Here is a 26,335-nt window from a genome sequence, read left to right on the forward strand (position 1 = left end):
CACCCACACTTCCATTATTCCAGACCTGGTTCCAAGATGCAACCATGGCTGACTTCCCCAACTGCGCCGTCAATACCGCCACCGGCCAGAGTCGCCAACCCCCCGCCGCCGCAACTCCATTGCCACCACATCCATGGTGGCATCCAACAAACGCCACCCTCCTAGCAACGCCCCCTTCTCCTCCTACACATCCCTTAGAGACATGCTCCCTTCCCCCAACGCCGCCACTTCCCCCGCCGCCTGCGTCATCAACCCCGACTCCGAGATCCCCATCCGCAACCACCTCGTTAAGCAAGCTGTTTGGGTTTATCTAATTTATTTTATATATAAATTTTATTTTATAAATTTATTTAAATTGAGGATAAAATAAATTTATATGTGAGTCGATAATTTTCATCCTAAAAATCTTCTTTTTCGATGTGAGTCGATAATTTACAAGAGCGACATGAATAACAACTAATATTCTTATTGAAAAAAGTGCAAGGCAATTTATTAAACCAAATTTCTATGTTCAGTTTTGATTTGCGCTGATTATTATTTGAGTTTTTTTTTTTTTTGGATATTAGGGAAATCAAAACAATTTGAGGTTTTGTTTAAATTAGATAAATTCAGTGCAAACTGTTTTTTAATATATCTATTTGAAAGTTGAAAAATACTAGACAATATTTCTTAATCTTTTAATTAATTATTTTTTGGCCTGCGGGCTGTCCCTAATCCATGGGGCCATATAGGTTTTTTGGCCCGTTTGGGCTCTTGTGTTTGTGGGCTTTTTGGCCCTACGGGCCTTTTGGCCCTAGCCCGCGTGGGTTAGGGCTTAACGGGCCGGGGTGGCCCGTTTTGACAGCTCTACTTGTTAGCCAAGTTACCTTACTTGCATACCAAGTTTCCATGTTACTTGTTCAACAAGTTAGTGTGTTACTTGTTCACCAAGTTTGTAAGTTGGTTGAACACCAAGGTTGAGTGTTTCTTGCTCATCAAGTTATGTTACTTCCTCATCAAGTTAAGTTTCTTGTTCACCAAGTTACCATTACTTGCTCACCAAGGTACTTGTCTTGTTCTCCAAGTTTCATTACTTGGTCTCCAAGTTTGCCATTACTTGTTCATTAAGTTATCAAGTTAGCTTCAACATCACACTACACCTACTGGCATGGTTGTCAAACTCGAGATTCTATGCAAACTCGGAAGTGTCAACCAAAATCGTAAATCGCAGAATCGTAAGACGGATCGTAGACTCGTAACACAAGATACAAATTATATTTATATATATTTATATGCATATAAAGTAATATAATAAGCAAATTTAATTCAACCAACTAGCAAAATAATGTCATACAATAGTCATAATCACATAATGTCTCAGACACATAAAGTCATAGCACAAAAGATCAAAATCCAAAACAATATATCAATCAAATCTCAAAGGAATGATGGAATGTCATAATCATCCTCTGCCCATCATCTTCATCACCATCTTCATTATTTCCTTCATCATCATCTTCATCTTCATCTCCATCATCTTGCATGATGTCTTCTCCAATCAAAAAATATCCATGCTGATTTGTTTTGGATATTCAAAAAAAAAAAAAATCTGATTTGGTTTAGTTTACGGTTTATCACACAGAACAGAAGCCAATCAAAATTAATTTGTTTTTGTTATAAAAAAAAATTTAATTTGTTTTATAAAAGAAAATGATTTTACTTTATAAAATAAAATGATTTTGTTTTATAAAATAAAATGAAATGATTTTGTTTTAAATAATAAAATAAAATGATTTTGTTTTATATAATAAAATAAAATGATTTATAAATAAAACAAATAAAACAAAGAAGACTGTAGAAGAGATCGAGACAACAGAGGCGAGCTCGAGACAAAAAAAACAAGAGATTGAGAATTTGAGACGGAGCAGAGCGAGTAAAGGCAGATCGTGACTCGTAACAGTGTTGCTGAAGCGTAAACTCGTTCGATTATACAAGTAAACGCGCGAGTTTGACAACCATGCCTACTGGGCCACCAAGTCCCATTTTGGCTTCCTCATCAAGATACCTTGACTTGGTCCTTAAGTCACCTTTACTTGATCATCAAGTCTCGTAGCTTGATTTTGAACGCGACTTGATGATTTTTTCTCCCTTTCTCCCTCTTTCATTTTGACTTCCATTATGTGGAAGCGCTTGAAACAATTCTTGGATGCGAGAGTGCCGTAGAAGGGTAGATCGGGAAGTTCTAAGTCAAAAAGTTGTCCTCTTGATCTAAAATGTCGTGCGGCTAATGACCAGAAAAGATGGGGAACTACACAAGAGTCAACTTGTATTAGCTTTATAAATAGAGCAGCACTTGTATTGTTTTACTCACTCTTTGGATAAATCAATGGATTCTCACTTTCTCTTAGATTTTCTCTCCTTTTCTCCCTCTTTCATTTTGACTTTCGTTATGTGGAAGCGCTTGAAACAATTCTTGGACGCGAGAGTGCCGTAGAAGGGTAGATCGGGAAGTTCCAACTCATAAGGTTGTCCTCTTGATAAAAAATGTTCCTAGAAAAAATGTCTGGTGGCGGCTAGCCACCGGAAAAGATCGGGAACTGCGCAAGAGGATTCACACTAATGGCAAGGGCTACGGAAGCAAAAGGCTCCCAAATCGAGAGCTATGATGCCAACTTGAAAGGAGAAAAACTGAAATATTATTTCTCAAGAGAACATATAAAAAAGGGTACAAGTCATATTGTGAGACTAATGGGCCCAATGGGCCGAAGTGGTAATAAACCCAAATCCTCAAAATAGAGAAATAAAGAATATATAATAAGTACAAATATTTACTACAAACTGTCATATTTGCATTGCTTATTTCGTAGTATGGTGTTCTTTCAGATAATCATAGTTTTAATCGCATTGTAATTTTAAATTTGCAGAAAGGAGCTAAAGCTGCACACCAGTTCTGTAATTCATTTTTTTTGAGCAGCTCTGTAATGTTTATGATAAGGTATTCTATCTTTTTATTTGTATCTCGTTCAATAGACTAAAGAGCTCTTTCGTTTATACGTTTTCTACTACTATATTCACCCATCTTTCTTTTTTTCCTTTTCGGAGGATAGTTCAGCTACCTCTCAGTATTCTTTCTTGTCTTTTTTCTTAACGAATCTTCTTTATATTTCCTCCATTATGTTATTTGCTGTGAAGCTTCCTTAGGGCATCTTTCCTTTAGGAATTCTACTCCATTAAAGCAGAGGGGCAGTGTGTCATTGCTAAGAATAAGTGAAAAGGACTGTGTTCCAACTACACCATAATTGTATATATAGAATGAATGTAATAATTACAACGATACAATTCATCATATTCACATGGTACAAAGAACAAGACAATTGCATCCTAATACATGTATCCTACACTTCCGCTCAAGTGTGCACCAAGCTTGTTACAAAGATAACTTATCCGAGGACCTCTCAGATTTGGTGGGATCAATGGTTGGTTGACCATTTGAATTGACAAAGCTAGTGGTGATGTCTTTAAGTGAAATCTTTGGTGTCAAAGAGGAGGAGGATGCTTGAATCAAATAACCTATTAGGAAGAGAAAAGAACTTCAATATGTAGATTTGTTACAGCGATCAAGTGAATATCATTACCAATTTTTTGGAAATTTGAAGGAAAAAAAGAAAAGCCTATAATGGATCTTTTTGCATAGAGATTTAACTTATTACATGGGATGCTAATTTTCTAAATGCTAGCTCTTGCATGGATTTTCTAAGTTCTGTAAATGTTAATTATCTTGTATTTTGTCTATGTTCTATAAGTCATGGATTAATTATATTTAGTATCTTTGTTGGAAATAAAAAGAGGGCAAGCCTGGAGCAGTGGTAAAGTGGTTCCTTTGTGACCGAAATGTCCACGGGTTTGATTCCGGAAAACAGTCTATTTGCAAATATGCAAGGTAACACTGCATCCAAGGATTGCCCTCATCCCTACCCTCGCTAGTCGGGATTTAATGGGAGTGGTTATCTTTGCTGGAAATACCATCAGATATTGCCTACAGGAACTTTAAAGTACTAAATAGAAACTCATCCAATTGTGTGCCTTTTTTAATGTTGTGGTGATTGTTTATTGGGAATTGTATTTTATGCGACAATCTTCATATAGCTCAATGCAACAATAAAAAAATGGGTGAGGTCAGATATCCTTAACGCAGGTTGAGTTTGATATGCAATGGCCACAAGTAATTCAGACAATCTAATCCAATGACAGTAATTGGTTCCCATCTAAACGAAGGAAAAAGGGTACTAGGATTGTTCTTTTATATGATTAAGTTATTAAGAAAATATTATTAAGTAGTTTTTTGTATTAGACTCAAAGTAAAGGGTATATATTATGTAACTGCAGTATAGGTATAAGTACTTGTTTAGGGTCCGTATGACATGCACTTTGGCAAATCTGTTAGTCAATACATCTGTGTTGTTCAACTTTCTCTTTATCAATTTCACTCTCCCTTGTTTTTTTCTTAAATTGATTTTTGGGTTTATCATTCTGCAGATAAATGACAGCTTTTCTCTAACAATTTCTAATATTGGGTTTAAACCCATCTTCTTTAATCTGCCTTGTAAAGTATAGAAAACGGAATGAAATTAATAGAACAAATGCCTCCAACTATTATACCGCCGTACCCTCAAGGAAATAGATAGAAATTTTATATTTACGGACAAATATTAGATCTGGATCTTCCAACGCTTCCTGCTAATATATGTTAAGCACATATCAGAAGGCATGTTAATCCAGTCTTCTGCCTGTAATTTATATTTTTGTATCAACTCTTATTGAGTATCTCGTGTATATGATGATGTGTCAGGGAGATGAGGATGCAGTTTGGAACTTTGCTAGCAGACATTGGTCTCATCAGTCTTCCTAAAGATTATAAGGTATGCAGCCATTTTTATTCTTGACTTTTAAGTCATGTCAGATTACTGCTGACTATTGAGCTCACTTGTAATTTTGTGATAAAGGTTACATTGAGGGACAGAATGTAGATTCAAATTTTTTTCCGAGGATTAATTCATTTCTGTGCATGCAGTAAACAAGTTATCTCTACAATTATAATTGATAAGCTTGTACTCTGGTCTATCTGTTCTCTTAGTGCACGCTCAGCCGCACATGGCAGAGCGTGGATCCCTGTTTCCAGCCGCTACCGGTTGTGCCATGCTCTCCCACGTCTACTCTCCGGAGTCAGTGTTTCCATCTTTGACCTGCACTCTGTTTGTGTTCGCCGGCGCTTTCCTCTTCTGCTTAGGGAGCCCATGGCCTCCTCTCCTTAGATCTGGTCATATCCTGCCTTTCTCTCTGTTGCTAAGTGTGATCCATGGCTGGATTTTGCCCCCCAAAGGCTTCAAAAGATGTTCCAAAGCTTGAGCCCACAGTTTTCACTGAGCCAGTGCCCCTCTCTCCACTAACAAGTTGGATGGTAGCAGCCCTTGGGTCTCTGATATCAAACTTTGGCTTAGCAGTCAAGAATATGTGAACCACCTCACTAGTCACTAGTACAGCCAATCTAGTAAGTGAACCAAAGTCTATACTATCTACAATACAACCTGTAAGTAGTTAAGGGACAAAGTATTAAAAGTACTAGAAGATATTACTATATCTCTAATACGGTGCCTACACATGACCAATCCCGATGGGATAAGATTGAAGCCCAACTGTAAAATTGATGCTCTTTCCATCTTCATCATTGGTCTCTTACTTGGAGTTATCTAGTAATCTTTTTCTTGTGAGATGACATCTCTCTTTCCTTTGTTTCTAGCTTTGTCAACATCAACATCAATATCAATAGCACATTTAACCCAAGCTAATTGGGGTCGGTAGTAGATGAACCCAATGATAAATAAGAAGAGATTAAAAAATAAAATAATAAATAAATAAAAATTGGGGAAGGGGGAAATAAGATAAAAGACAAGAAGGGGAAAAGAAAGAGAGGGGGATTGAAGAGGAAAAGGACTAAAAAGAGACCATCTGGAACATAAGAATAACAAGTTTAACCTTCCACACTGCTTATAGCTTTTCTCCATTCCGTCCTTAGACACACCGTCCGCCAATCTATATCTCACTCTATTAAATCTTGTTTAACTACCTTTCCCCAGCTAAGTTTCAGTCTACCTCTACCTCTCTTTGTGTCGAGCTCTTGGTAACAAACTTTTGTTCTTACAGGAGCATCCAGGGGCTGTCTCATTATGTGCCCAAACCACCTCAATCTATGTTCCCTCATATTTTCAGTTACCGGTACTACTTCTACCTTTCGTCGAATATCTTCATTTCTTATCTTATCCATCCTCGTATAACCACACATTCACCTTAGCATCCTCATTTCTGCTACTCCCATTTTATGCTTGTGTTGCCTGCTGGCCAACATTCAGCTCCATATAACATTGCAGGCCTTACTGCTGTCTAATAGAATTTTCCTTTTAGCTTAAGGGAAATTTTGCTGTCACACAAAAACCCATATGCACTCCGTCATTTCATCCATCCTGCTCTGATTCTATGATTTATATCCTTATCAATCTCACCACTTTTTTGCAAAATTGATCCTAGGTATCTAAAAGCCTCTTTCTTGGGTACCTCTTGACCAAGCAGATGCACGGAGTCTTGATCTCCATCTCTTACCAGAGAAAACTCACACTTCATATACCCAGTCTTGCTCCAGCTTAACGTGAAACCTTTAGACTCCAAAGTGCTTCTCCACAATTCAAGTTTCCTATTAACACTGTCTTTGGTCTCATCAATAAGAACAATATCATCTGCAAAAAGCATACACCACGGCACTTCCTCTTGAATGTCTTTTGTTAGTTCATCCATCACTAAGGCAAAGAGATAAGGACTCAGAGCCGAATCTTGGTGTACACCTACTGTAATAGGAAAATAACTTGATGTTCCATTACAAGCTTTCACATATTTAGTAGCCCCATCATACATATCCTTGATTGCATTTACATACTTTGATGGCACTTTTTTCTTCTCAAGAACCCACCATAAAACTTTTCTTGGGACCCTATCGTATGCTTTCTCAAGATATATGAACACCATATGTAAATCCTTCTTTTTTTCTCGATATCTTCCCATCAATTGATGCATCAAGAAAATAGTTTCTGTGGCACATCTTCCTAGCATAAATCCAAATTAATTTACAGAAACCTTGGTCTCTCTCCTCAAACGATGTTCATTAACTCTCCCACAACTTCGTAGCATGGCTCATAAGCTTAATGTCTCTATAGTTAGAACAATTCTGGATATCTCCCTTATTTTTTTAAATAGGCACAAGCACAGTCTTCCTCCAAGCATCAGACATCTTATTTGTTTGAAGAATCTTATTGAAAAGATTGGTCAGCCATTTTATTGCCACATCCCCCATGCCCCTCCACACTTCAATTGGTACGCCATCAGGTCCCAAAGCTTTATTAGTCTTCATCCTCTTTAAAGCCTCCTTGACTTCATGTGTATTGATTCTGCATACAAATCTTCTATTCAGATCATCATAAGCATCCTCAAATCCCACTTTGCTTTTATCGCCATCCCATTAAAAAGTTTGTTAAAGTAATTCATCCATCTTTCATTTACATCTTCATCTCTTACCAAAAGTTTTTGGCTTTCATCCTTGATACATCTAACTTAGGTAAGGTCTTTACTTTTCTTATCCCTCATTTTTACAAGTACATGTATACATTTTTCACCATCCTTGCTCCCAAGATTTTTATACATATCGGCGAAAACCTTACCTCTAGTTTCTCGCACTGCTTTCTTTGCATTTTTTTTCGCCAATCTAAACTTTTGCAAATTATTATCATTAGGACTTTTTTGCAAAGATCTAAAGCATTCCTTTTTCAGTTTAATTGGCTCTTGCACCTCTCCATTCCACCACCATGTTTCCTTTGTATGGAATCCAATTCCTTTGCTTTCTCCTAGCACCATCTTTCCCACATTTTGGATACATATAGCCATCTCATTCCATATTTCATTAGCTCCTCCAACAAACTCCCATGGTCCTTCATGCAATATTCTTTCTATGAACTCTAATTGTTTTTCCTCCTTTAGCTTCCACCATCTTATCCTTGGGTTCTGAGTCCTCTTCCTTATTTTAAGTATTTTGTTGAACCAAACCTCTAGAACTACCAGCTTATGTTGCGTAGCGAAGACTTTGCAGTCGACACAAGAATTTCTATCTTCTCTTCTAGCCATGAAGAAATCAATTTGACTGCGATTTTGGCCACTATGATAAGTGATAAGATGTGACTCCCTTTTCTGGAAAAAGGTGTTAGCTAGCATCAAATCGTAGGCTAGTGTAATGTTCAAGATATCTTCTCCAGTCTCATTTCTCGTCACATAGCCAAAACCTCCATGAATTCTATCAAAACCTCCATTGCTTGGAAGGGCAAGAAACAACATGTTGTTGCTCGATCTAGTGCAGAAGCTCAGTATCGTGCAATGGAAATTGTTACCTATGATCTAATCTGGTTAAAGCAGTTGATTCAGGAGCTTCATCTTTGTGAAGAGAAACAATCCATGACACTCATTTGTGACAATCAAGTTGCACTATATATATATCATCTAATCCTGTATTTCATGAGAACCAAACATATAGAGATTAATTGTCACTTCATTCGAGAAAAGATTCAGTCAGGAGAAATCAAAACAACTTTTGGCAACTCCAATGATCAACTCGCGGATGTCTTCACTAAAGCTCTTAGAAGTCCTCGGGTTGAATACATTTGTAACAAGCTAGGTGCTCACAATATATACACACCAGCTTGAGGGGGAGTGTTAGAATAGGAAATATAATATATATAGATCTGTATAGATTGCATTCTTATTTGTAAATATTGTTTTCCTTATTTAGAATTTTGGTTAAGTCTGGGCTTCTCACTTAAGTCCATTAGGGTCTCTATATATTGTATATCTTTGTATCAGTTTAATACACAACATATTATTTTCATATTTCCATATTCAAGTATAATTCCAACACCATTTCGACTCTTGTTTATACCTGTGTCCCACAACTTGAAACCGGTACCATCCACTTCCTTGGCTTTTTCTCCAACCCACTTAGTTTCTTGCAAGCAAACAATATTCACTTTCCTTCTGGCAAAAACATCTGCTAGCTCCCTCAATTTATCCGTTAAGGTTCCTACGTTCTAGCTTCCCAATCGCATCCTTAACCCCTGGGCGGTGCTTGCCTGCCACGCTCGCCCATCTGCGTGTTGGGACCCTGACCTACTTTTCACCAAATCCGAGTGAAGACCTGGCTCCTTGCCTTGGGGCAAGGACCCTGACCCATTTTTCGCTGCATCTGAGGTCCGATGCAACGCATAGCTATAAATGGTACGCCTCAACGAAATATCATAAGGGTTCATCTCATAAATATAGCTGTTTTTTACGGCCTGCTCGCTACACCTGACGCCAACCCTCCTCCTTTATCCTGGTTTGGGACAGGCCATGCATGCAAGCACGCATAGGCGGAGTTTGGTTCTCTCTTTGTATTTGTAGAAAATGTCCTTAGTTGTTGGATTAAGTTTAGTAGTCATGTTAGACTTTCAACTCTTGATTAAAACTTCCAAACCATGTGAGGATTCAAATTTGATTGGAAGAGCCCCTTTTTGAGCTTTATTATTAAGATTTCCTAAATTGATGCTAAATCCTTAGGATTACACCTGAAAATTATAATAAAACCATAAATTACATAAGAAAGTTAAAAATAAATTTGAATAAAATCAGGGCAAACCCAGTGCACAAGGGCTCCTTTGCGAGGATATGGATGAGGCTTGATTGTATGCAATCTTTCCGTTGCTTTTCTGCAAAAAGGCTATTTTTTAGACTCGAATTTGTGATCTTTCGATCACAAAGGAACAATCTTACTGCATGCTCCAATCTTGCCCTCGTAGGGAAGATAAAAATGTTAAAAATTTATTAAAACTAACTAAAAATCAAATAGAAATCCTAAGAAATAAAGCACAAGTTGTGTGCAATTTCGCATCACATCAATTGGTGTTGAACTTTAGCTGAACTCTCTTAATTATAAGTTTCTTATGTGTATGTCTCCCATGTTAATTGAGTGTTATAGATAGTTTGTTATGTGAAAATGCTCTATTTGTAATTTGTTCTCATATAAATCTGGACTACTCAGATGGATGGAAAAAAGAGAGAGAATCTTGACAGTTGGCTTTCTGATGCGTCAAAATCATTCAATATACATGCACATCATCCATCAGTTCTGAAGGTAAGGTTTGGATATATTTTTGTTGTAACTTTTAGGCTATTCTTGCTTCTTTTTCTCCCAAGCTTTAAGCTGGTTTTTTGTACATTTTCTTCGGATTTCTTTACTTAAAATAGCTCATTCTGTACAATCTGATCTGTGAATCTCTCAATTTAGGCACTTTTTTCTGCTCTCCATATGTCATGTTTAATTCATGTTTTCGTTTTCATGACTTCGCAGTGTGCTGAGTGAGTCTATGCCTTCACTTTTTTTCTATCACGTTTGATAGTCAGTTTTTAAGCATACATTATGTGCAATTTATCATATTTTTTTTTAAATCTCTAAACTGAATCAATGCAAATATATCAAAGAGATTCTTTGTCACTAGAGATTGGAAGTATATTTCCATTTTTACCCTTCCAAATAAACACAAAATTTAAATCTGAACTTCAAACGTTAATTTGTAGCCTGCATTGAATGAGAGCAATTAAGCTAAGGGATAGAGATTACTAATCATTTTACCACTGAAGTGGAAGGCTAGGGCAGGGCCCAAGATTCTGCAAAATTGAAGCATGTTGCGTTTTCCAATTCTTCTTGTTTTTTTTTTTTTTTTACTTTTTATTGGGTCTAACCATGACAATCAGAATATTTATTTGGATTTCACCTTTACTGAAGCTATTTGTTGTGCTATCTGTACCCCATATCTAACAATAGGTATCGTAGTTCTTGTTGCATATCGTTTGAAATAGTAATCTATTTTTATTTTTTTTGGGAATTGCTAGTTGGCCATCACTTGTGTGTTACGTCAACATTTATATAATTTTTCCAGTACAGGGCTCAGTCCCTGTGCGGGGCCACTCACGTGTGCGAAACCCATCTTATTTACTGACCAATCCCTGTACAGGGATTAGAAGCGGTATAAAAGTGATGTGCAAATATCACCATCCATTCTTTTTTCATGCAAAGATCTCTGAGTGCCCTTGCAGGCTATACTATGTGCAGGTCTATACCCCAATGTAGCTGCTAGTGAACAAGGCATTGTTGCTGCACCTGTCAGCAGCCTTAAGCAGTCTTCGACTTCTACTAATACTGGTCGAACAGTCTGGTTTGATGGAAAAAGAGAAGTTCACATCCACCCATCTTCGATCAACAGTAATTCAAAAGCATTCCAGTACCCCTTTCTTGTCTACCTTGAAAAGGTTTGTGAACAGTTTTTTTGGGGAATTTTGTAAAGTGCCTTTTTAGCATGAAATGTTTCTTCTCGCACTTAATTTGGAATTGTATTACTTTTCCAATACTTGTTCATATTACTGAAATAAACTCATGATTGCTTTTATCGACCTAGAGAAAAAGAGTTGATAACTTTGAACTAGATTTGTTGGGTGTTATTTCTAGAGAAATGCCCATGTAGCTCACACTTGAAAAATGGAAGGAAAATATATTATTGAATTATAATTACAACTGTACAAAGGGCTCTCTATTTAAAGAGACTAAGGGCCTGTTTGGTGTGATGTATAAGGCTTGATAGTATAAGCTTATACTATACGTTATGACATTTTCAGTTGTTTGGTGTGACCATCGTATAATATAAGCTTATACAACAGAACTTCTTAATACATCAAAATAATATATAACTTAATCAGGCCTAAGGGGATGGGGTTAGGCCTGATAAGGGTTTTATGTATTAATATTGTTTACAAGTACAATTCTCAAGAACTAATATATCATTTCAATATTAATATACTAAAATAATTTTATTTAATATATTAATTTTTAAAATATTGGAGGATATTATCTTATACAATACCATACCAAACGCTGGATAGTATTAAAATTTAATCAGGTCTTATACTATCAGGCCTTATCCAATACTATGCACCAAACATGCCTTAACTGACCTATTGGGCTAAGTCCAAAGAATATTCTAGAATACAACAAATAATAATAAATAAAATAATTATTATTTACAACACTCTTCCTCGAGCTGAGGAATAGATATTTATCATTTCCAGCTTGCTACTAAGTTCTTGAAATTTATCTAAGGGAAGTCATTTTGTCAAAATATCAGCTAATTGATGCCCAGATGGAATGTATAGAATGATGATCAACCTGCTATCAAGTTTATCTTTGATAAAATGGCAGTCGACCTGAATATGCTTAGTCCGATCATGTTGAACTAGATTATGAGCTATACAAATGGAGGACTTGTTATCACATAGCAGTTTCATGGGTCTTCACATCTTATTTTGAGATCTTCAAGTATAATTTTTAACCATAATATAGCTCGAAATTCAGCCTCTGCACTTAACCTGGCAACCACATAATATTTCTTACTCCTCCACGTCACTAAGTTACCACAAAGAAACATACAATAACCAGTGGTTGATTGACGGTCAGTCACGGGTCTAGCAAAATCGGCATCAGTATAAACTTCTAAAGAGAGATTGCCATCACGCCAGAATAACAGTCCTTTAGCCGAAGTGGCTTTAAGATACTGAAGAATTCTCTCCGCTGCCTACATGTGTTTTTCTTTTAGATTATGCATAAACTGACTGACAATACTAATAATATCATCAACATACACAAGGAGCACAGTGAACTTCCCATCATGTGAGTGCTTAAAGAAAAGTGTGTGATCTCTTTGACTCTGTTTGTATCCTAAGGTTATCATAACCATAGTAAATCTTCTAAACTAGGCACGAGGAAACTGCTTCAATCCATACAAGGCCTTTTTTAACCTACAATCTTTATTTTCTCCATCCAAAGAGTTAAAGCCAGGTGGGATTTCCATGTAAATCTCTTCTTCTAACTCACCATTAAGGAAAGCATTTTTCACATCAAATTGATTTATATCCCAGTTGTAATGGGCAACAAGGGATAACAAGGCTCTCACAGTATTCATCTTTGCATCTGGGGCAAAAGTTTCTTCATAATCAATGCCATAGGTCTGAGTATAACCCTTGGCGACTAACCGAGCCTTATGTTTCTCTAGAGTACCATTAGAATTATACTTTAGGGCATAACCCCATCTGCACCCGACTGCTTTCTTTCTATTAGGTCCATCAACAACCTCCCATGTTTTATTTTTCTCCAAGGCATTCATCTCCTCTTGCATGGCTAAAGTCCAAATTCTTATTTTTTTTAGAGTAAACACCCTTTTTGGTCCCTGGCAATATCTACGAAATCCTTTTTAGTCCCTGGAAATAAAAAAAGACCAAATTGGTCCCTAACAGTATGAGAAAAGGGCCACGTTAGTGACGGAGGAGTTGACATAAGGACTAACGTGGCCCTTTTTTCATAATTTTAGGGACCAATTTGGTCCTTTTTTATTGCCAGGGACTAAAAAGGATTTCGTAGATATTGCCATGGACTAAAAAAGGTGTTTACTCTTTTTTTTAATGCTTTATGAACTGATTTTAGGATTATATAGAATCTAGTGCTGAAACAAAACTTTTATGCTCACAGAAAGGTTAGTAGAAGAGATAAAATGAGAGATGGACTGTTGAGTACAAGATCTTTTTCCTTTTCTAAGGGCAATGGGTAAGTCATCAGAGGCACTGATATCAGTTTCAGAAAAAAGAGGCTAAGGACTTACCAGTGGTTAAGACGATTGAGGTTGCTGGTGAAGCAGTGTTGGCTTTTTTTCTTGTGATATACCTAATCAGGTGTCACAATCTTCTGTATTTTCGGTGTATTGGATGAATCAGACACAGGAAGATCATAAACAAAAGGAAGTGATGTAGGAGTAGACGCGGAAGATCCAAACTCAAAGAAAGAAGGTGGTGGATCTGTTGAGGAATTGCTAGAACTGCTCTCCCCCTAAAGTTGAGGACTTGGGTAAAAGGACTCAGATTCATGAAAGGTGACATCCGTAAAAACAAAAAAATTCCGACTTGCAGGATGATAACACTTGTAACCTTTCTTATCAGGAACATAACCAAGGAAGACACATTTGAGAGCCTTAGGATCTAACTTACTGCGATGATGTTTATGAATATGAACAAAGACAACACACCCAAACACTCGTGGTTGAAGACTTTGGATAGTGGGAACAGAAGGAAATAATGAAGTCATTGAGTGAATAGGACTTACATTGTCAAGGACCCGAGAGGGTAAGCGGTTGATTAAGAAGGTTGCAGTAAGAATGACATCTCCCCAGTAGCAATTGGGTACATGTGTCTAAAAAAGTAAGGCACAAGCAACTTCAAGAAGATGATGTTCTTCTCAGCAACCCTATTTTGCTGAGGGGTGTCTTTACAAGTAAGTTCATGAATCATGCCCTGATCTTGGATAAATTGGGAAAGTTGTTGATTGACATATTCTGTACCATTGTTCGACATTAGTTTTTTAATTCATTTACCAAATTGGGTCTCAATCATTTTATAAAATTGAAGGAGTAACTGTAGTACCTCGGACTTTTCATGCATTAAGTAAATCCAAGTTACACGAGTGCAATCATCAATAAAAGAAACAAACCATTTATTACCAGAAACATGAGGGACTTTAGAAGGACCCCAAACATCAGAATGAACAAGATCAAAAGGTTCAACACTTTTAAAGGTACTAGAAGGAAAAGACTCACAATGGTGTTTTGCAAATTCACAAACATCACAATGAAAAGACTCAACAGATTTAGAAGAAAATAACGATGGAAATAAAGACTTAAGCAAACAAAATGGAGGATGCCCCAAGCGTTGATGATGAAGTCAAATCAAAGAATTAGCAGTAGACTGGCCATGAGTCAGGAAGAGGTGATCCTTAACACCTTCTATGGAAGATTCTGGAACCAGATAGTACAACCCACCCCGCTTCTTAGCACCCCTAATTGTCTTCCCTATGGTAAGATCCTGAAAAACACAGCGAGTGGGAAAGAAAAAGAAGGTTACAGTGCAATTCAAATCTTTGGTGATTTTATGGATAGAAAGAAGATTAGTGGAGAGTTTGGGAACATGAAGAGCATTTTGCAGATATAAGGAAGACTATAAGAATATGTTACCAGAACCCGCAATTGATGTGTGTGAGCCATTAGCTACGGCTATTGTGTGGGAGCCAACTTTAGGGTTATAAGAAAGAAAGAATTCGTCACAACAAGCCATATGATCAGTAGTACTAGAATCGATAATTCAAGAATGTTTAAAATCAGCACCAGAAACAAAAAAGAACGAGTAGTAGAGCTCATACCAGTCATAGCCAAAACACTAGTACAAGATGTTTTGCTCAGAGAATCAAGCATAGTCTGAATCCACTCCAACTCATCTCAGCGTATAGAAGTAAATTCCGAAGATGGAGGTTATGTCTCATTAGGAGCAGCAGTCACACCAGAGGAAACTAAATGATCTTAACCACGCATTTTTGCCATCTTGTCCAAGACATTTTGCTTTCCATGGAGGCGAAAGCATATATCCTTGATATGACCTGCCCTTTTACAATAAGAACACCAGCGGTCATCTTTCTTGGATCTGGAGGATGCACCATCAGCAGATTTGGTGTAGGAACCCCCTTGAGAAGAGTCATTCCTTTTTGCTAAGATCATAGCAGACCCATCAATGGGTCTAGAAACAGCAATAGCCTCAGAGGATGATAGCATAGCAAACTTATCTAATGTGTTGGGGTGCATTATAACTCCCCGACAGGTCTCCTCACCATGAACAGTATTGAAAACAGCATAGAGGGATGGTAATGTGTCTTTGCCAAGTATCTGAACTCGAATAGGATCATATTCGAAATTCAACCCAGCAAGAAAACCAAAAATACGCTCATTTTTCTCCTCCTTGGCTAAGGCAGTAGCATCCACAGTACATTGCATCTTCAAACTCTGAAATTGGTCAAGCTCAGCCCATAATTCCTTCATAACACCATAATAAGTTGTCACAGATAAGGAGTCCTGTTTAGTAGAAAAGATTTTATTGCGCAATTCATAGTGCGCAGCCATATCTTGTTCCAAGGAGTAGGTTGAGCGGAAAGTTTCCTAAATCTTTCTAGCGGAAGACAAAAACATACAGTGACGACCCACTTCAGGAGTCATCGAGTTCCATAACCAAGTCATAATAAGGAAATCCTCATTATCCCAGACAGCAAATTTAGGATCAGTGATTGCAGGAGCAGGGCCATCAAGATGAGCAATCTTATTGCAACTCTTAATGGTAGTGCGAATAAGTTGAGACTATGACAAATAATTCGACCCATCAAGTTGATAACTCTGATGTAGAGTAGGAAGATCATTAAGACCAAGCGGGGTTGCAACACGCTGTGCAACATTCGAATCATCATCGGAGTTGGCCATAACGCGAAAAATAGATCAAAAACAACAACATGAGGCACAAAAAGCTCACCGAAACGACTTCTGACTCTGGCAATGAACAATAACATTGCAAACTGATAGATCTGAGGGGGAAAAAAAGTCAAACAAAGGTTCTCTTAGTTCAAAAAGTTCCTGGAAAATTTTTCGGTGACTGCTAGAGGCAAACAAATAGGGTTCTGCTCTAAAGGCGGCAGTCGGCGAACCAGAGCCCTCAGAATTGAGAGCTCTGATACCAACTTGAAAAATGGAAGGAAAATATATTATTGAATTGTAATTACAATTGTACAAAGGGTTCTCTATTTAAAGAGACTAACTGACCTATTGGGCTAAGCCCAAAGAAGACTCTAGAATACAACAATAAATAAGAAATAAAATAATAATTATTTACAACACTCACAATTTTAATAATATCAAATTTAACACTGCAAAAGTTCACTTGATTTCCATTGGGTCCTTCGCCGATATTATTTGATGTATTAGCCACTCTATTGTTTCAAAAAATTCTATTTTAATTTTGTTTAGCTGGAATAGTGGTAAAACTCTTGTGACGAAAGGTTAAATTTGAACTTGGAAAAAAGTCTTTTTGCAAATATGCAAGGCATGTAAAGAACCAATTCAACCCATAAGCTTAAGCTGTTGGGTGAGGCTACATTAATGGTTTTGTAGAATATTCTAGAGTTTTTTACTTGTTTCCAGCTACTAGTCCCTTTGAGTAGTGTGATGCCTCTTCGGTTACTGTGTATTTTATTTATTACTTCAACTCCTTAACTACCTTGTAATCTGTATATAAAGATCCCTTTGGGTGTCAATCAATATATGAAAAAATACATTTCAGTCTTATATTTCATCATGGTATCAAGAGCAGGTTATCCTGTGGTCATCTTGTAAACCTCCACGTTCTTTTTACGTTTTTTTTCGTTTTCCATTTTCACTGTTCCTTAAAATAACTCAGAAACCATATCTGGACCCCTCCAATCACGAGACCAAGGCCATCATTGGACTCAGAAGCCATTTCTGAGTTGACCCACGTCAGCCCCGTCGCCGGAAAGTCAGACCCGCGCCGCCACAGCAGAACAGCCTCTCCAGCGCGTGTAAGCCACTCGCCGCCCTGCCGGCCTCCGTTTGTCACGCGGCTTCCACAGATCGACTCGCCTGACCTTCCTCTTCCTGTTTTGGGGGTTTAAATCACGGTTGGAGCACTCTTCTTGCTGGGTTCAATTGGTTCCTCTTCGTGACCTGTTCCTCTTCTTCCTTTTTTGAACGATGGAAGTTGAAAATATTGAGGCTGAGAATAAGCATTCTGAAAAATCATTCGGTAATGTTTCCGGTGTCTCTCCTCTTCCCTGTTCTTCGTGGGCAATGCTTCTCAGGCTTTTGAACTCAACACCAAGGTAAGAGAGTTACATCAAGAGGGGATGTCTGTTACTGAATACTTTCTTGCTTTAAAAACTCTGTGGCAGGAGTTGGATCTTTATGATGTAGCAGATCTTCAAGGTTTAGAAGCTAATGCAAGGTTTAAAAGCTACTTAGAGAAAAGACGTCTCTATGATTTTCTTGCTGGCCTTAATCGTGATCTTGATGATGTTCGTGGAAGGATATTGGGACAAAACCCGTTACCTTCTATTGCAGCTGCTTTTTCTATAGTACGACGGGAGGAACTTCGCCGAAAGGTAATGTTGGGAGACAAGAACTCTAAATCCTCTGATGTATCTGCCTTAGTAGCAAAACATACTCCTCGTCCCCCTAGTGATGCAAAACGTTCTGACCGATGGTGTTCTCATTGCAATAAGAGTGGTCACACTCGCGAAAAATGTTGGGAAATTCATGGAAAACCACCAAACTGAAAAACAAAGGGGCTGAACAAGAGTCGTGCTTATCAAATCTCTTCTGATGTTAAGAGTGAGTAGTCTCGTGCCTCTCCAAATTCCGATGGTGTATTCATCCCTAAAGCTCAGTATGAGCAATTTCAGAAAGTGATGTCTCAATCTGCTGAGGCAACTAGTCATGTTGCTCAACAAGGTATGGCATTCCGTGTTGATCATAGTAGTCGTTGGATTCTTGATTCAGGAGCTTCTGATCATATGACAGGTAATGCATCCTTGTTTTGTTCTTATACCCCTTATTATCACCAGTCACGAATAAAGACTGCTGATGGTAGTTTCTCTAATAGTGCAGGAAAGGGATCCACTAAGCTCTCTGAACATATTACTCTGAATTCTGTCCTTCATGTCCCTTCTCTTACTTGTAACTTTATCTCTATTAGTAAACTTTCCTCTGAATTGAATTGTGTTGCTAAATTCTCTGCCAAAACCTGTGTTTTTTCAGGAACAGGATTCGGGGCTGATGATTGGCAGTGCTAGAGGGGAAGAAGGGTTTTACTATTTTGAAGAAGATTCTCATGAAAAGAGATTTTTTGCAAACCACTCTTTATGTTTATCAGACGATTGTAATGATGTTTTGTTGTGGCATCGTCGTTTAGGACACCCAAATTTCTTTTATCTTCAAAAGTTGTTTCCAAACTTATTTATCAATAAAAACCAAGTTCTTTTTTTTGTGATGATAGTCAGTTTGCAAAACACTCTCGTGTTTCTTATTCCCCCAGAGATTATCATGTTTCGTCTCCATTTACATTGATTCATAGTGATATTTGGGGCCCAGCTCTTGAAAAAAAAATATCTGGAACTCGTTGGTTTATTACCTTCATTGATGATCATTCTAGAGTATGCTGGGTATATCTTCTAAAGGATAAGTCTGAAGCTGCAGCCACTTTTAAAAATTTTCATGCTATGGTACAAACTCAATTCCAGACCTCTATCCAAATCCTGCGAACTGACAACGGTACTGAATATTTTAATTCTGTTCTTGGTGATTACCTAACCAAGCAAGGTATCATCCATCAAAGTTCTTGTCCTAACACCCCTCAACAAAATGGGGTGGCTAAAAGAAAAAATAGACATCTCATTGAAGTCGCTAGAGCCCTCTTGTTTACGATGCATGTCCCTAAATACCTGTGGTGGGAGGCTGTCTTGACTGCCTCATATCTCATCAATAGGATGCCCTCTCGTGTCCTGAATTTTCATTCTCCCATATCTTGCCTTACCCGTTTTTTTCCCTCTTTTCGGGCTCTCTCTTACCTTCCTCCAAAGTTGTTTGGCTGTGTGGTTTTTGTTCATATTCCTCCACATCAAAGGTCCAAACTTGATCCAAAGTCTGTTAGATGTGTCTTCATAGGATATCCTCCTAATCAAAAAGGTTATAAGTGCTACTCACCTTCTATTCGAAAGGTCTTTGTTTCTATGGATGTTACTTTTTATGAAACACAATCATTTTTTCCCTCGACTTCTCTTCAGGGGGAGTCTATCGGTGTAAATGAAGACAAGTCTTGGATTCCAAATAATTCTATTGTCTTACCTTTACCCTTGGAAACATCTGTTGTTCCTTTACCTTTGGAAACAGGGGGAGTTAATGTACAGGAGACAAGGACAGCAACTGTACCAGAGACTGGAGATCCTCCAGGTAAATGGGAAAAATTCTACAGCAGGCGTAAATTTCCTCAAGATCCTCTAGACTGCCAGGATTCTGACCCGAGTCCTAGTTCCAGCAATCCACTTGAGAATACTGGGACAGCTGACCTAGATATGCCTATTGCCCTTCGAAAAGGTACTAGATCTTCCACTGCTCGTCCTATTCCTCATCACATTTCATATGAAAAGTTATCTCCAGGTTTTCGTGCTTTCAACACTATATTAGATGGTACAAAAATACCAAATAATATCCAAGAGGCACTTAATGGCCCTAAATGGAGGGATGCTGTCTTTGAAGAAATGGATGCACTTAAAAAAAAAATGGAACTTAGGAGTTTGTGGCACTTCCCAGAGGAAAGAAAATTGTAGGTTGCAAATGGGTGTTCACAATAAAATTTAATACAGATAACAACATCAACAAATATAAGGCCAGATTGGTTGCCAAAAGATTTACTCAGACTTACGGGATAGACTATCAAGAGACGTTCGCTCCCGTTGCCAAACTTAACTCTATCCGAGTCCTACTATCACTTGCTGCCAACCTTGATTGGCCCTTGCAACAATTGGACGTAAAAAATGCTTTCTTAAATGGGGACTTACATGAGGAAGTTTACATGGATCCACCACCTGGTTTTGAAGAGGGAGATGGTTCAGTATGCATGTTGAAGAAGTCTCTTTATGGACTTAAACAATCCCCTAGAGAGTCGTTTGAAAAGTTTATTCGTGTTGTTAAAGAAAGAGAATTTATCCAAGCTCAGACTGATCCCACTTTATTTTTTAAACACTCCGATAATGGCAAAATTGCTATCCTCATTGTTTATGTTGATGACATAATTGTCACAGGTGATGACTGGGAGGAAATAAAGTCTTTAAAGGAGGGTTTAGCTAATCAGTTTGAACTGAAGGATCTTGGATCACTCAAACATTTCCTTGGAATGGAAGTTGCTCGTAGCAAGGCAGGAATTTTCTTATCTCAGAAGAAATATATCCTAGACCTGCTACAAGAAACAGGTATGCTTGGGTGCAAGCCTGCAGAAACTCCAGTTGAACCCAATATTAAATTGGGAATTGAAGATGGAAAAGATGTTGACTGGGAGCAATACCAAAGGTTGGTAGGGAAACTGATCTACTTATCTCACACTCGGCCTGATATTGCATTTGCAGTTAGCATGGTTAGCCAATTCATGCATTCTCCTAAGGAAAAACACCTTAGTGCAGTTTATAGAATCCTCAAGTACCTCAAAAACACCCCTGGTCGAGGAATGCTCTTTAAAAGGGGACACATGAGGATGATAGAAATCTATACAGATGCGGATTGGGTTGGCTCTGCTATGGACCGAAGATCCACTTCAGGATATTGTACCTATGTCTGGGGAAATCTTGTGACCTGGAGAAGTAAGAAACAAACTGTTGTTGCCAGAAGCAGTGCAGAAGTAGAATTTCGGGCGCTAGCCCATGGCATTTGTGAAGGAATCTGGTTAAGAAGACTCCTTGAAGAATTAAAGATATCTTATTCTCTACCTGTGAGGCTCTATTGTGATAATAAGGCTGCAGTCAGTATTGCTCAAAATTCTGTACATCATGACAAAACCAAACATGTGGAGGTTGATCGTCATTTTATCAAAGAAAAATTGGAAGAGGGTAGTGTATGTTTGTCGTATATACCTACCAAGGAGCGAACAGCTGACATTCTCACCAAAGGATTACACAAACCCATCTTTGAGGATTTAATTAGCAAGTTGGGGATGATCAAAATATATCTCCCAACTTGAGGGGGAGTGTAGAATATTCTAGAGTTTTTTACTTGTTTCCAGCTACTAGTCCCTTTGAGTAGTGTGATGCCTCTTCGGTTACTGTGTATTTTATTTATTACTTCAACTCCTTAACTACCTTGTAATCTGTATATAAAGATTCTTTTTGGTGTCAATCAATATATGAAAAAATACATTTCAGTCTTATATTTCATCAGGTTTTATATATCTCAACACACCCCCACACATGAGAGCCCACTGGGCTTGAACGGTGGACAATGCACAGGCCCACCTACCTGTGCGAATAAAGAAATTCAACTAGAAAGAAAGTGGGGGGCGATGAGGATCGAACCCAGCACACCGAGGCTCCGATACCATGTAAAGAACCAATTCAACCCAAAAACTTAAGCTGATGGGTGAGGCTACATTAATGGTTTTATATATCTCAACAGTAAGGCTATGTACATAGATTGCCCTCATCCCTAACCTCGCTAGTTGGGGTTTAATGGAAAGTGATTTTTTTTTTAAATATGCTAATTATAATTCATATGATTGTGCTGGTTGTGATATTCGTGTGGAAATTAGGTTTTTAGATATATTGCTAACTACTGAAATTGTCAGGTTGAAACAAATAAAGTATTTCTACGAGATACTTCAGTCATTTCTCCATACTCTATTTTGCTCTTTGGTGGATCAATTAATGTTCAGCATCAGGTACATATTATGTTAATCTTTTTGCAATAAATGATGTTGTTGTATAAATATGAATACCAAAGGAGAAAATTGGAATATTATTGTTTCTCAAGCCAACATGTACAAATGGTTACAATATACGAAGACTAATGGATCTAATGGGCCGGAGGAAATAAACCGAAATCCTATAATAAGGGAAATGCTAATTTTGATAACAAAGAAAATGCAATAATTACAAATATTTACAACAATACCTATTACTACGATGTACTTTTCCGTTTCAAAATATCTATTGTTTTCGAAGGAGGAAGGAAAATGACGAAAATTAGGGGTGGCTGAAGTAATAGACGAGCACTTCCCCTACAAAACCCAATTGAAGGACTATAAAGGTGCTATGAAAATTTGGTGAACCAAAAGAGAGACACATTGCAGATTATCATTTGAGCAGAAATCAAATTCATTTATACACATGTCAAAAAGTTTAGTCTAAATGGTAGGAAGGAATCCACATGGCGGCAAGACAAGACATTTTAGCTTCTCTTACATATATTACATTAGATTAGATCACTACTTAGACATTAGCGAGGGATGTTTTGAGCAATGAAGTATTTTTTAGATGGGGAAAAGAATCTTTGCTTAAATTGTTTAACGCTGCTCTTTCTAAAGAGCAATTTTTGTTTGTTTCTTAATTTTTTTTTCCTTTACGTGACAGACTGGACTGGTCACCATTGATGGATGGTTGAAATTGACTGCTCCTGCCCAAATAGCTGTCTTGTTCAAGGAGCTACGATTAACTCTGCATTCCATTCTGAAGGAGCTTATTAGAAAACCGGAGGTGCCATTTATAGCTTATATTCCCTAGCTACTGATATTTTGAATTGTCATAACTTGAAGCTTTCTCATTGCTTGACGCGCATGCTTAGTATCTGTACCCTGGACTGGATGGTTTGGTTAATCTGTTTCTTATCCTCTTTGGTGGTTGCAATGCATCTAAGTCTACCTTGAGCTTATATTGTTTCAGTTTAAATGGGAACTTCAAGCTTCTATTCATAATCACATGTGCAATATGCAGAGTTTCCCCGGTGTCTACTGTACCCTCCAATTCCTTGAAATTTGAACCATTTATAGTACTTTAATTATATAAATAGAAATTTACATGTTCCCTCAAACTGAGAATGCATTAGTTGACGCAATGTTATTTGTTTTAGTAATAATACCATTGCTACATGATTACTGCTTTCAACATGAGAATAATAACCCGGGTTGTGTTTGCTTTCAGAATGTGATCGTTCTGAATAACGAGATCATTAAGTCTATCATCACTCTGCTTTTGGAAGAAGGCAATATGCCGAAATGATTGAGCATCAGCTCATGTGAGCTAAATCATTTCTTTATTATAGCTGCTCGAATAATATCCTTGAAGAAGGCGGATTCCTTCCTGCTGTAATCTCCTAGTCATTCTGTTTGAGTAAAAGGAGCTGACCTTTCTTCTCTCTGGAATGAAATGCCATTTTGGACCTTGTTGCTTCTTATGTCTCTGCCTCTCTGGACTATTGAATGTGAACTCTGACAAGTTGAGTCATTTAAACAGTTCAATCATGTTTCGTCCTAAGATAAAGGAATAGCATATTCATTTGCTAGCTGGGAAGAGATTTTATTCAAGCATAGACCTGGTGTTTCTTTGTGTTGGCCTTGGTGCCGACCCTGTAATTTGTTTAGGTTTGTTAGTACATGAAACTGTTTTTGGAACTGTTTGATTTTTTTTGTTCTTAAAATTGTTTTGTAGAATAATTATAAAAATAGATGTTTTATGTGTTTTTTATTTTGAAAATTAAAAATCAAAACACAAAAGAAAAATAACTTAGAAATGTTATCTAAATTTGATTTTTAAAACAGAAAAACAGTTATAATTTTTAAAAATTTTTTTACAAAACGATCCTTATCAAATGGATTTTTGTTTTGAAAATTAAAAAAACTGTTTTCAGGAACAGTATTCAACCAGGCCTTCTCTAGTTTTCATGAGCGACGTCAACATTAAGGAAGCAGCCTCTTCTTGTGTTTGCAATATACAGATTATAATGTCTAATGGTGTGAACACCTATTATTTATAATAATAATAAAAAAGGAGACGGCCCAATTATCTTGCTAACCAAATAATTTAGTTGTTTTACTTTATTCAAATGAAATATTCTTTTTTTTATTAAAAAAGTGAAATAAAAAAAGAGACGTTCCTATGTGTTGTTAGAACTTGTCCAGCGGCTAAGTTCAAGCTCCATAATGAATTAGAAAATTGGAATGACAACCAACTTTCTACAGCCAATTAAGAACCCATAGCATGATAAAGACTTCACAACAAATAACAATTGGGAATTTTAGCCAACTTTTTAGCTAACGCCAAAATAACATGCGAGGAAAACTCAAGATTGTGTCTGGTATAGTTTTGGTCAATGCTCTAGAAAGAGGGAAGGAAGAAGTATAGTAAATGAACAAGGAAAATGAAAAGAAAATATGAAGAGTAAAATTAGTAAAAAGGGAAACTTGAAAAGGCTATACCCTGCATCCTCAATTGACTGTGTTAGAGACTAGGGGTGTCAATATAGGTTATGACACGCGAGTCGACCCACGACACGACACGAAAATTCGTGTTCGGGTTGACCCGTAAAAAAATTCGTGCCATGTTCGTGTTGAAAAGAATGAGATGTAAAAAATTTGTGTCGTTTTCGTGTTAGACTCATATTTTTTTTATTATTTTTTTAAATTTTTTTAATTTTGACCCTTTTTTAAAAAAAAAATTGTCAATTACTGTTTTGACCCCTATTTTGCGTGTTATTCCTGTCGTATCGTGTCAACTCTCAAAAAACTCATGTCGTGTTCGTGTTAAAGATTTTGACACGAATAAAATTTCGTATCGTGTTCATGTTAATCTATTCGTGTCGTGTTAACTCCTTTTGACACCCCTATTAAAAACCATCGATTCCTTGCTTCCATGAAATAGAAAGTAATGTATAAAAGAGGGGAAACTAATGAAAATCGGTGAAAGAGAAAAAGAGAAGGGAGGAGAAATTTGGTTCCAAGAAGAAAATGCTAAAGGGAAAGTTAGTTTGGTAAGAAGAGTCCGAGACAGAGGGAGAAGGGAGGAAGAGAAGAATGCTTTGGTTACCAACAAGGAAAAGAAAGGCCATTTGAATAGTTTTCATCTTGAGCACACAGAGCGCAGGATCCCCATTATTTTTGTGTTTATCAAAGTAAGGACTATCTCTACCTTTCTTTGCATTTAAGCTGCAATTACTGTTGAGATATAAGAGACTGTAGAGGAGTAATCTCATTCCATACATCCCAAGTAGGGGTGTTCAAAATGTCCAAAAGAACCAAACCAATCCATAACCAAACTGCTCCACATTTTAAAAATCGATTATTTTTAAAAACCGATTTCACATGAAACCGCATCTTATTTTATAAACTGGTTATTTACCAAACCATAAAAATAATTGGTTATCCATGGTTATCCATAATTATCTATAACCAAACAGCTCTACAACAACTAATAACTAAATCTGTTTTGGCTAACATGTTTACTGATGAAATTCCTCTTATGGTTTTTGTTTTCCCGTGAATACGGATTTCATCGTATCGTTTTTGTGCTTGTTTATAGTCTCTCTTTTTTATTTTCTATTTTTGTCTTTAATCGTAATCGTGACGGGGTATTTATCCAAGTTCCTAACTTGATTGGGGGGGACTTATAATTAGAAGTATTCAAAATGTCCAAAAGAATTAAATAATAAAGATTCTTGCAAAAAAATAATTGACCAACTACCTATAACCGATTTATGGTTCATAACCACTATTGATTTAA

The 26,335-nt window shown here is 37.2% G+C and overlaps 1 protein-coding gene across 5 annotated transcripts in view; it reads left to right on the forward strand.

The window, feature by feature from the left end:
• The window catches only part of LOC133307129 (DExH-box ATP-dependent RNA helicase DExH7, chloroplastic), a 93,918-nt gene extending 69,693 nt beyond the window's left edge, over positions 1–24,225 (forward strand). For all 5 annotated transcript variants that reach the window (XM_061507554.1, XM_061507555.1, XM_061507556.1 and 2 more), the window contains 7 exons: positions 2,904–2,974; positions 4,829–4,898; positions 10,145–10,237; positions 11,200–11,412; positions 22,411–22,503; positions 23,195–23,317; positions 23,762–24,225. In XM_061507554.1, coding sequence (XP_061363538.1) covers positions 2,904–2,974; positions 4,829–4,898; positions 10,145–10,237; positions 11,200–11,412; positions 22,411–22,503; positions 23,195–23,317; positions 23,762–23,839 — 741 coding nt within the window. In that variant the 3' untranslated portion in view covers positions 23,840–24,225. The remainder of the gene's footprint in view (positions 1–2,903; positions 2,975–4,828; positions 4,899–10,144; positions 10,238–11,199; positions 11,413–22,410; positions 22,504–23,194; positions 23,318–23,761) is intronic.
• Positions 24,226–26,335: the final 2,110 nt, after the last annotated feature.

This window comes from Gastrolobium bilobum, unplaced genomic scaffold, assembly GCF_033153095.1.
Source record: "Gastrolobium bilobum isolate Gb01-03AN ecotype WA unplaced genomic scaffold, APGP_CSIRO_Gbil_v1 utg12914, whole genome shotgun sequence".
In the NCBI taxonomy this organism is placed as follows: Eukaryota; Viridiplantae; Streptophyta; class Magnoliopsida; order Fabales; family Fabaceae; genus Gastrolobium; species Gastrolobium bilobum.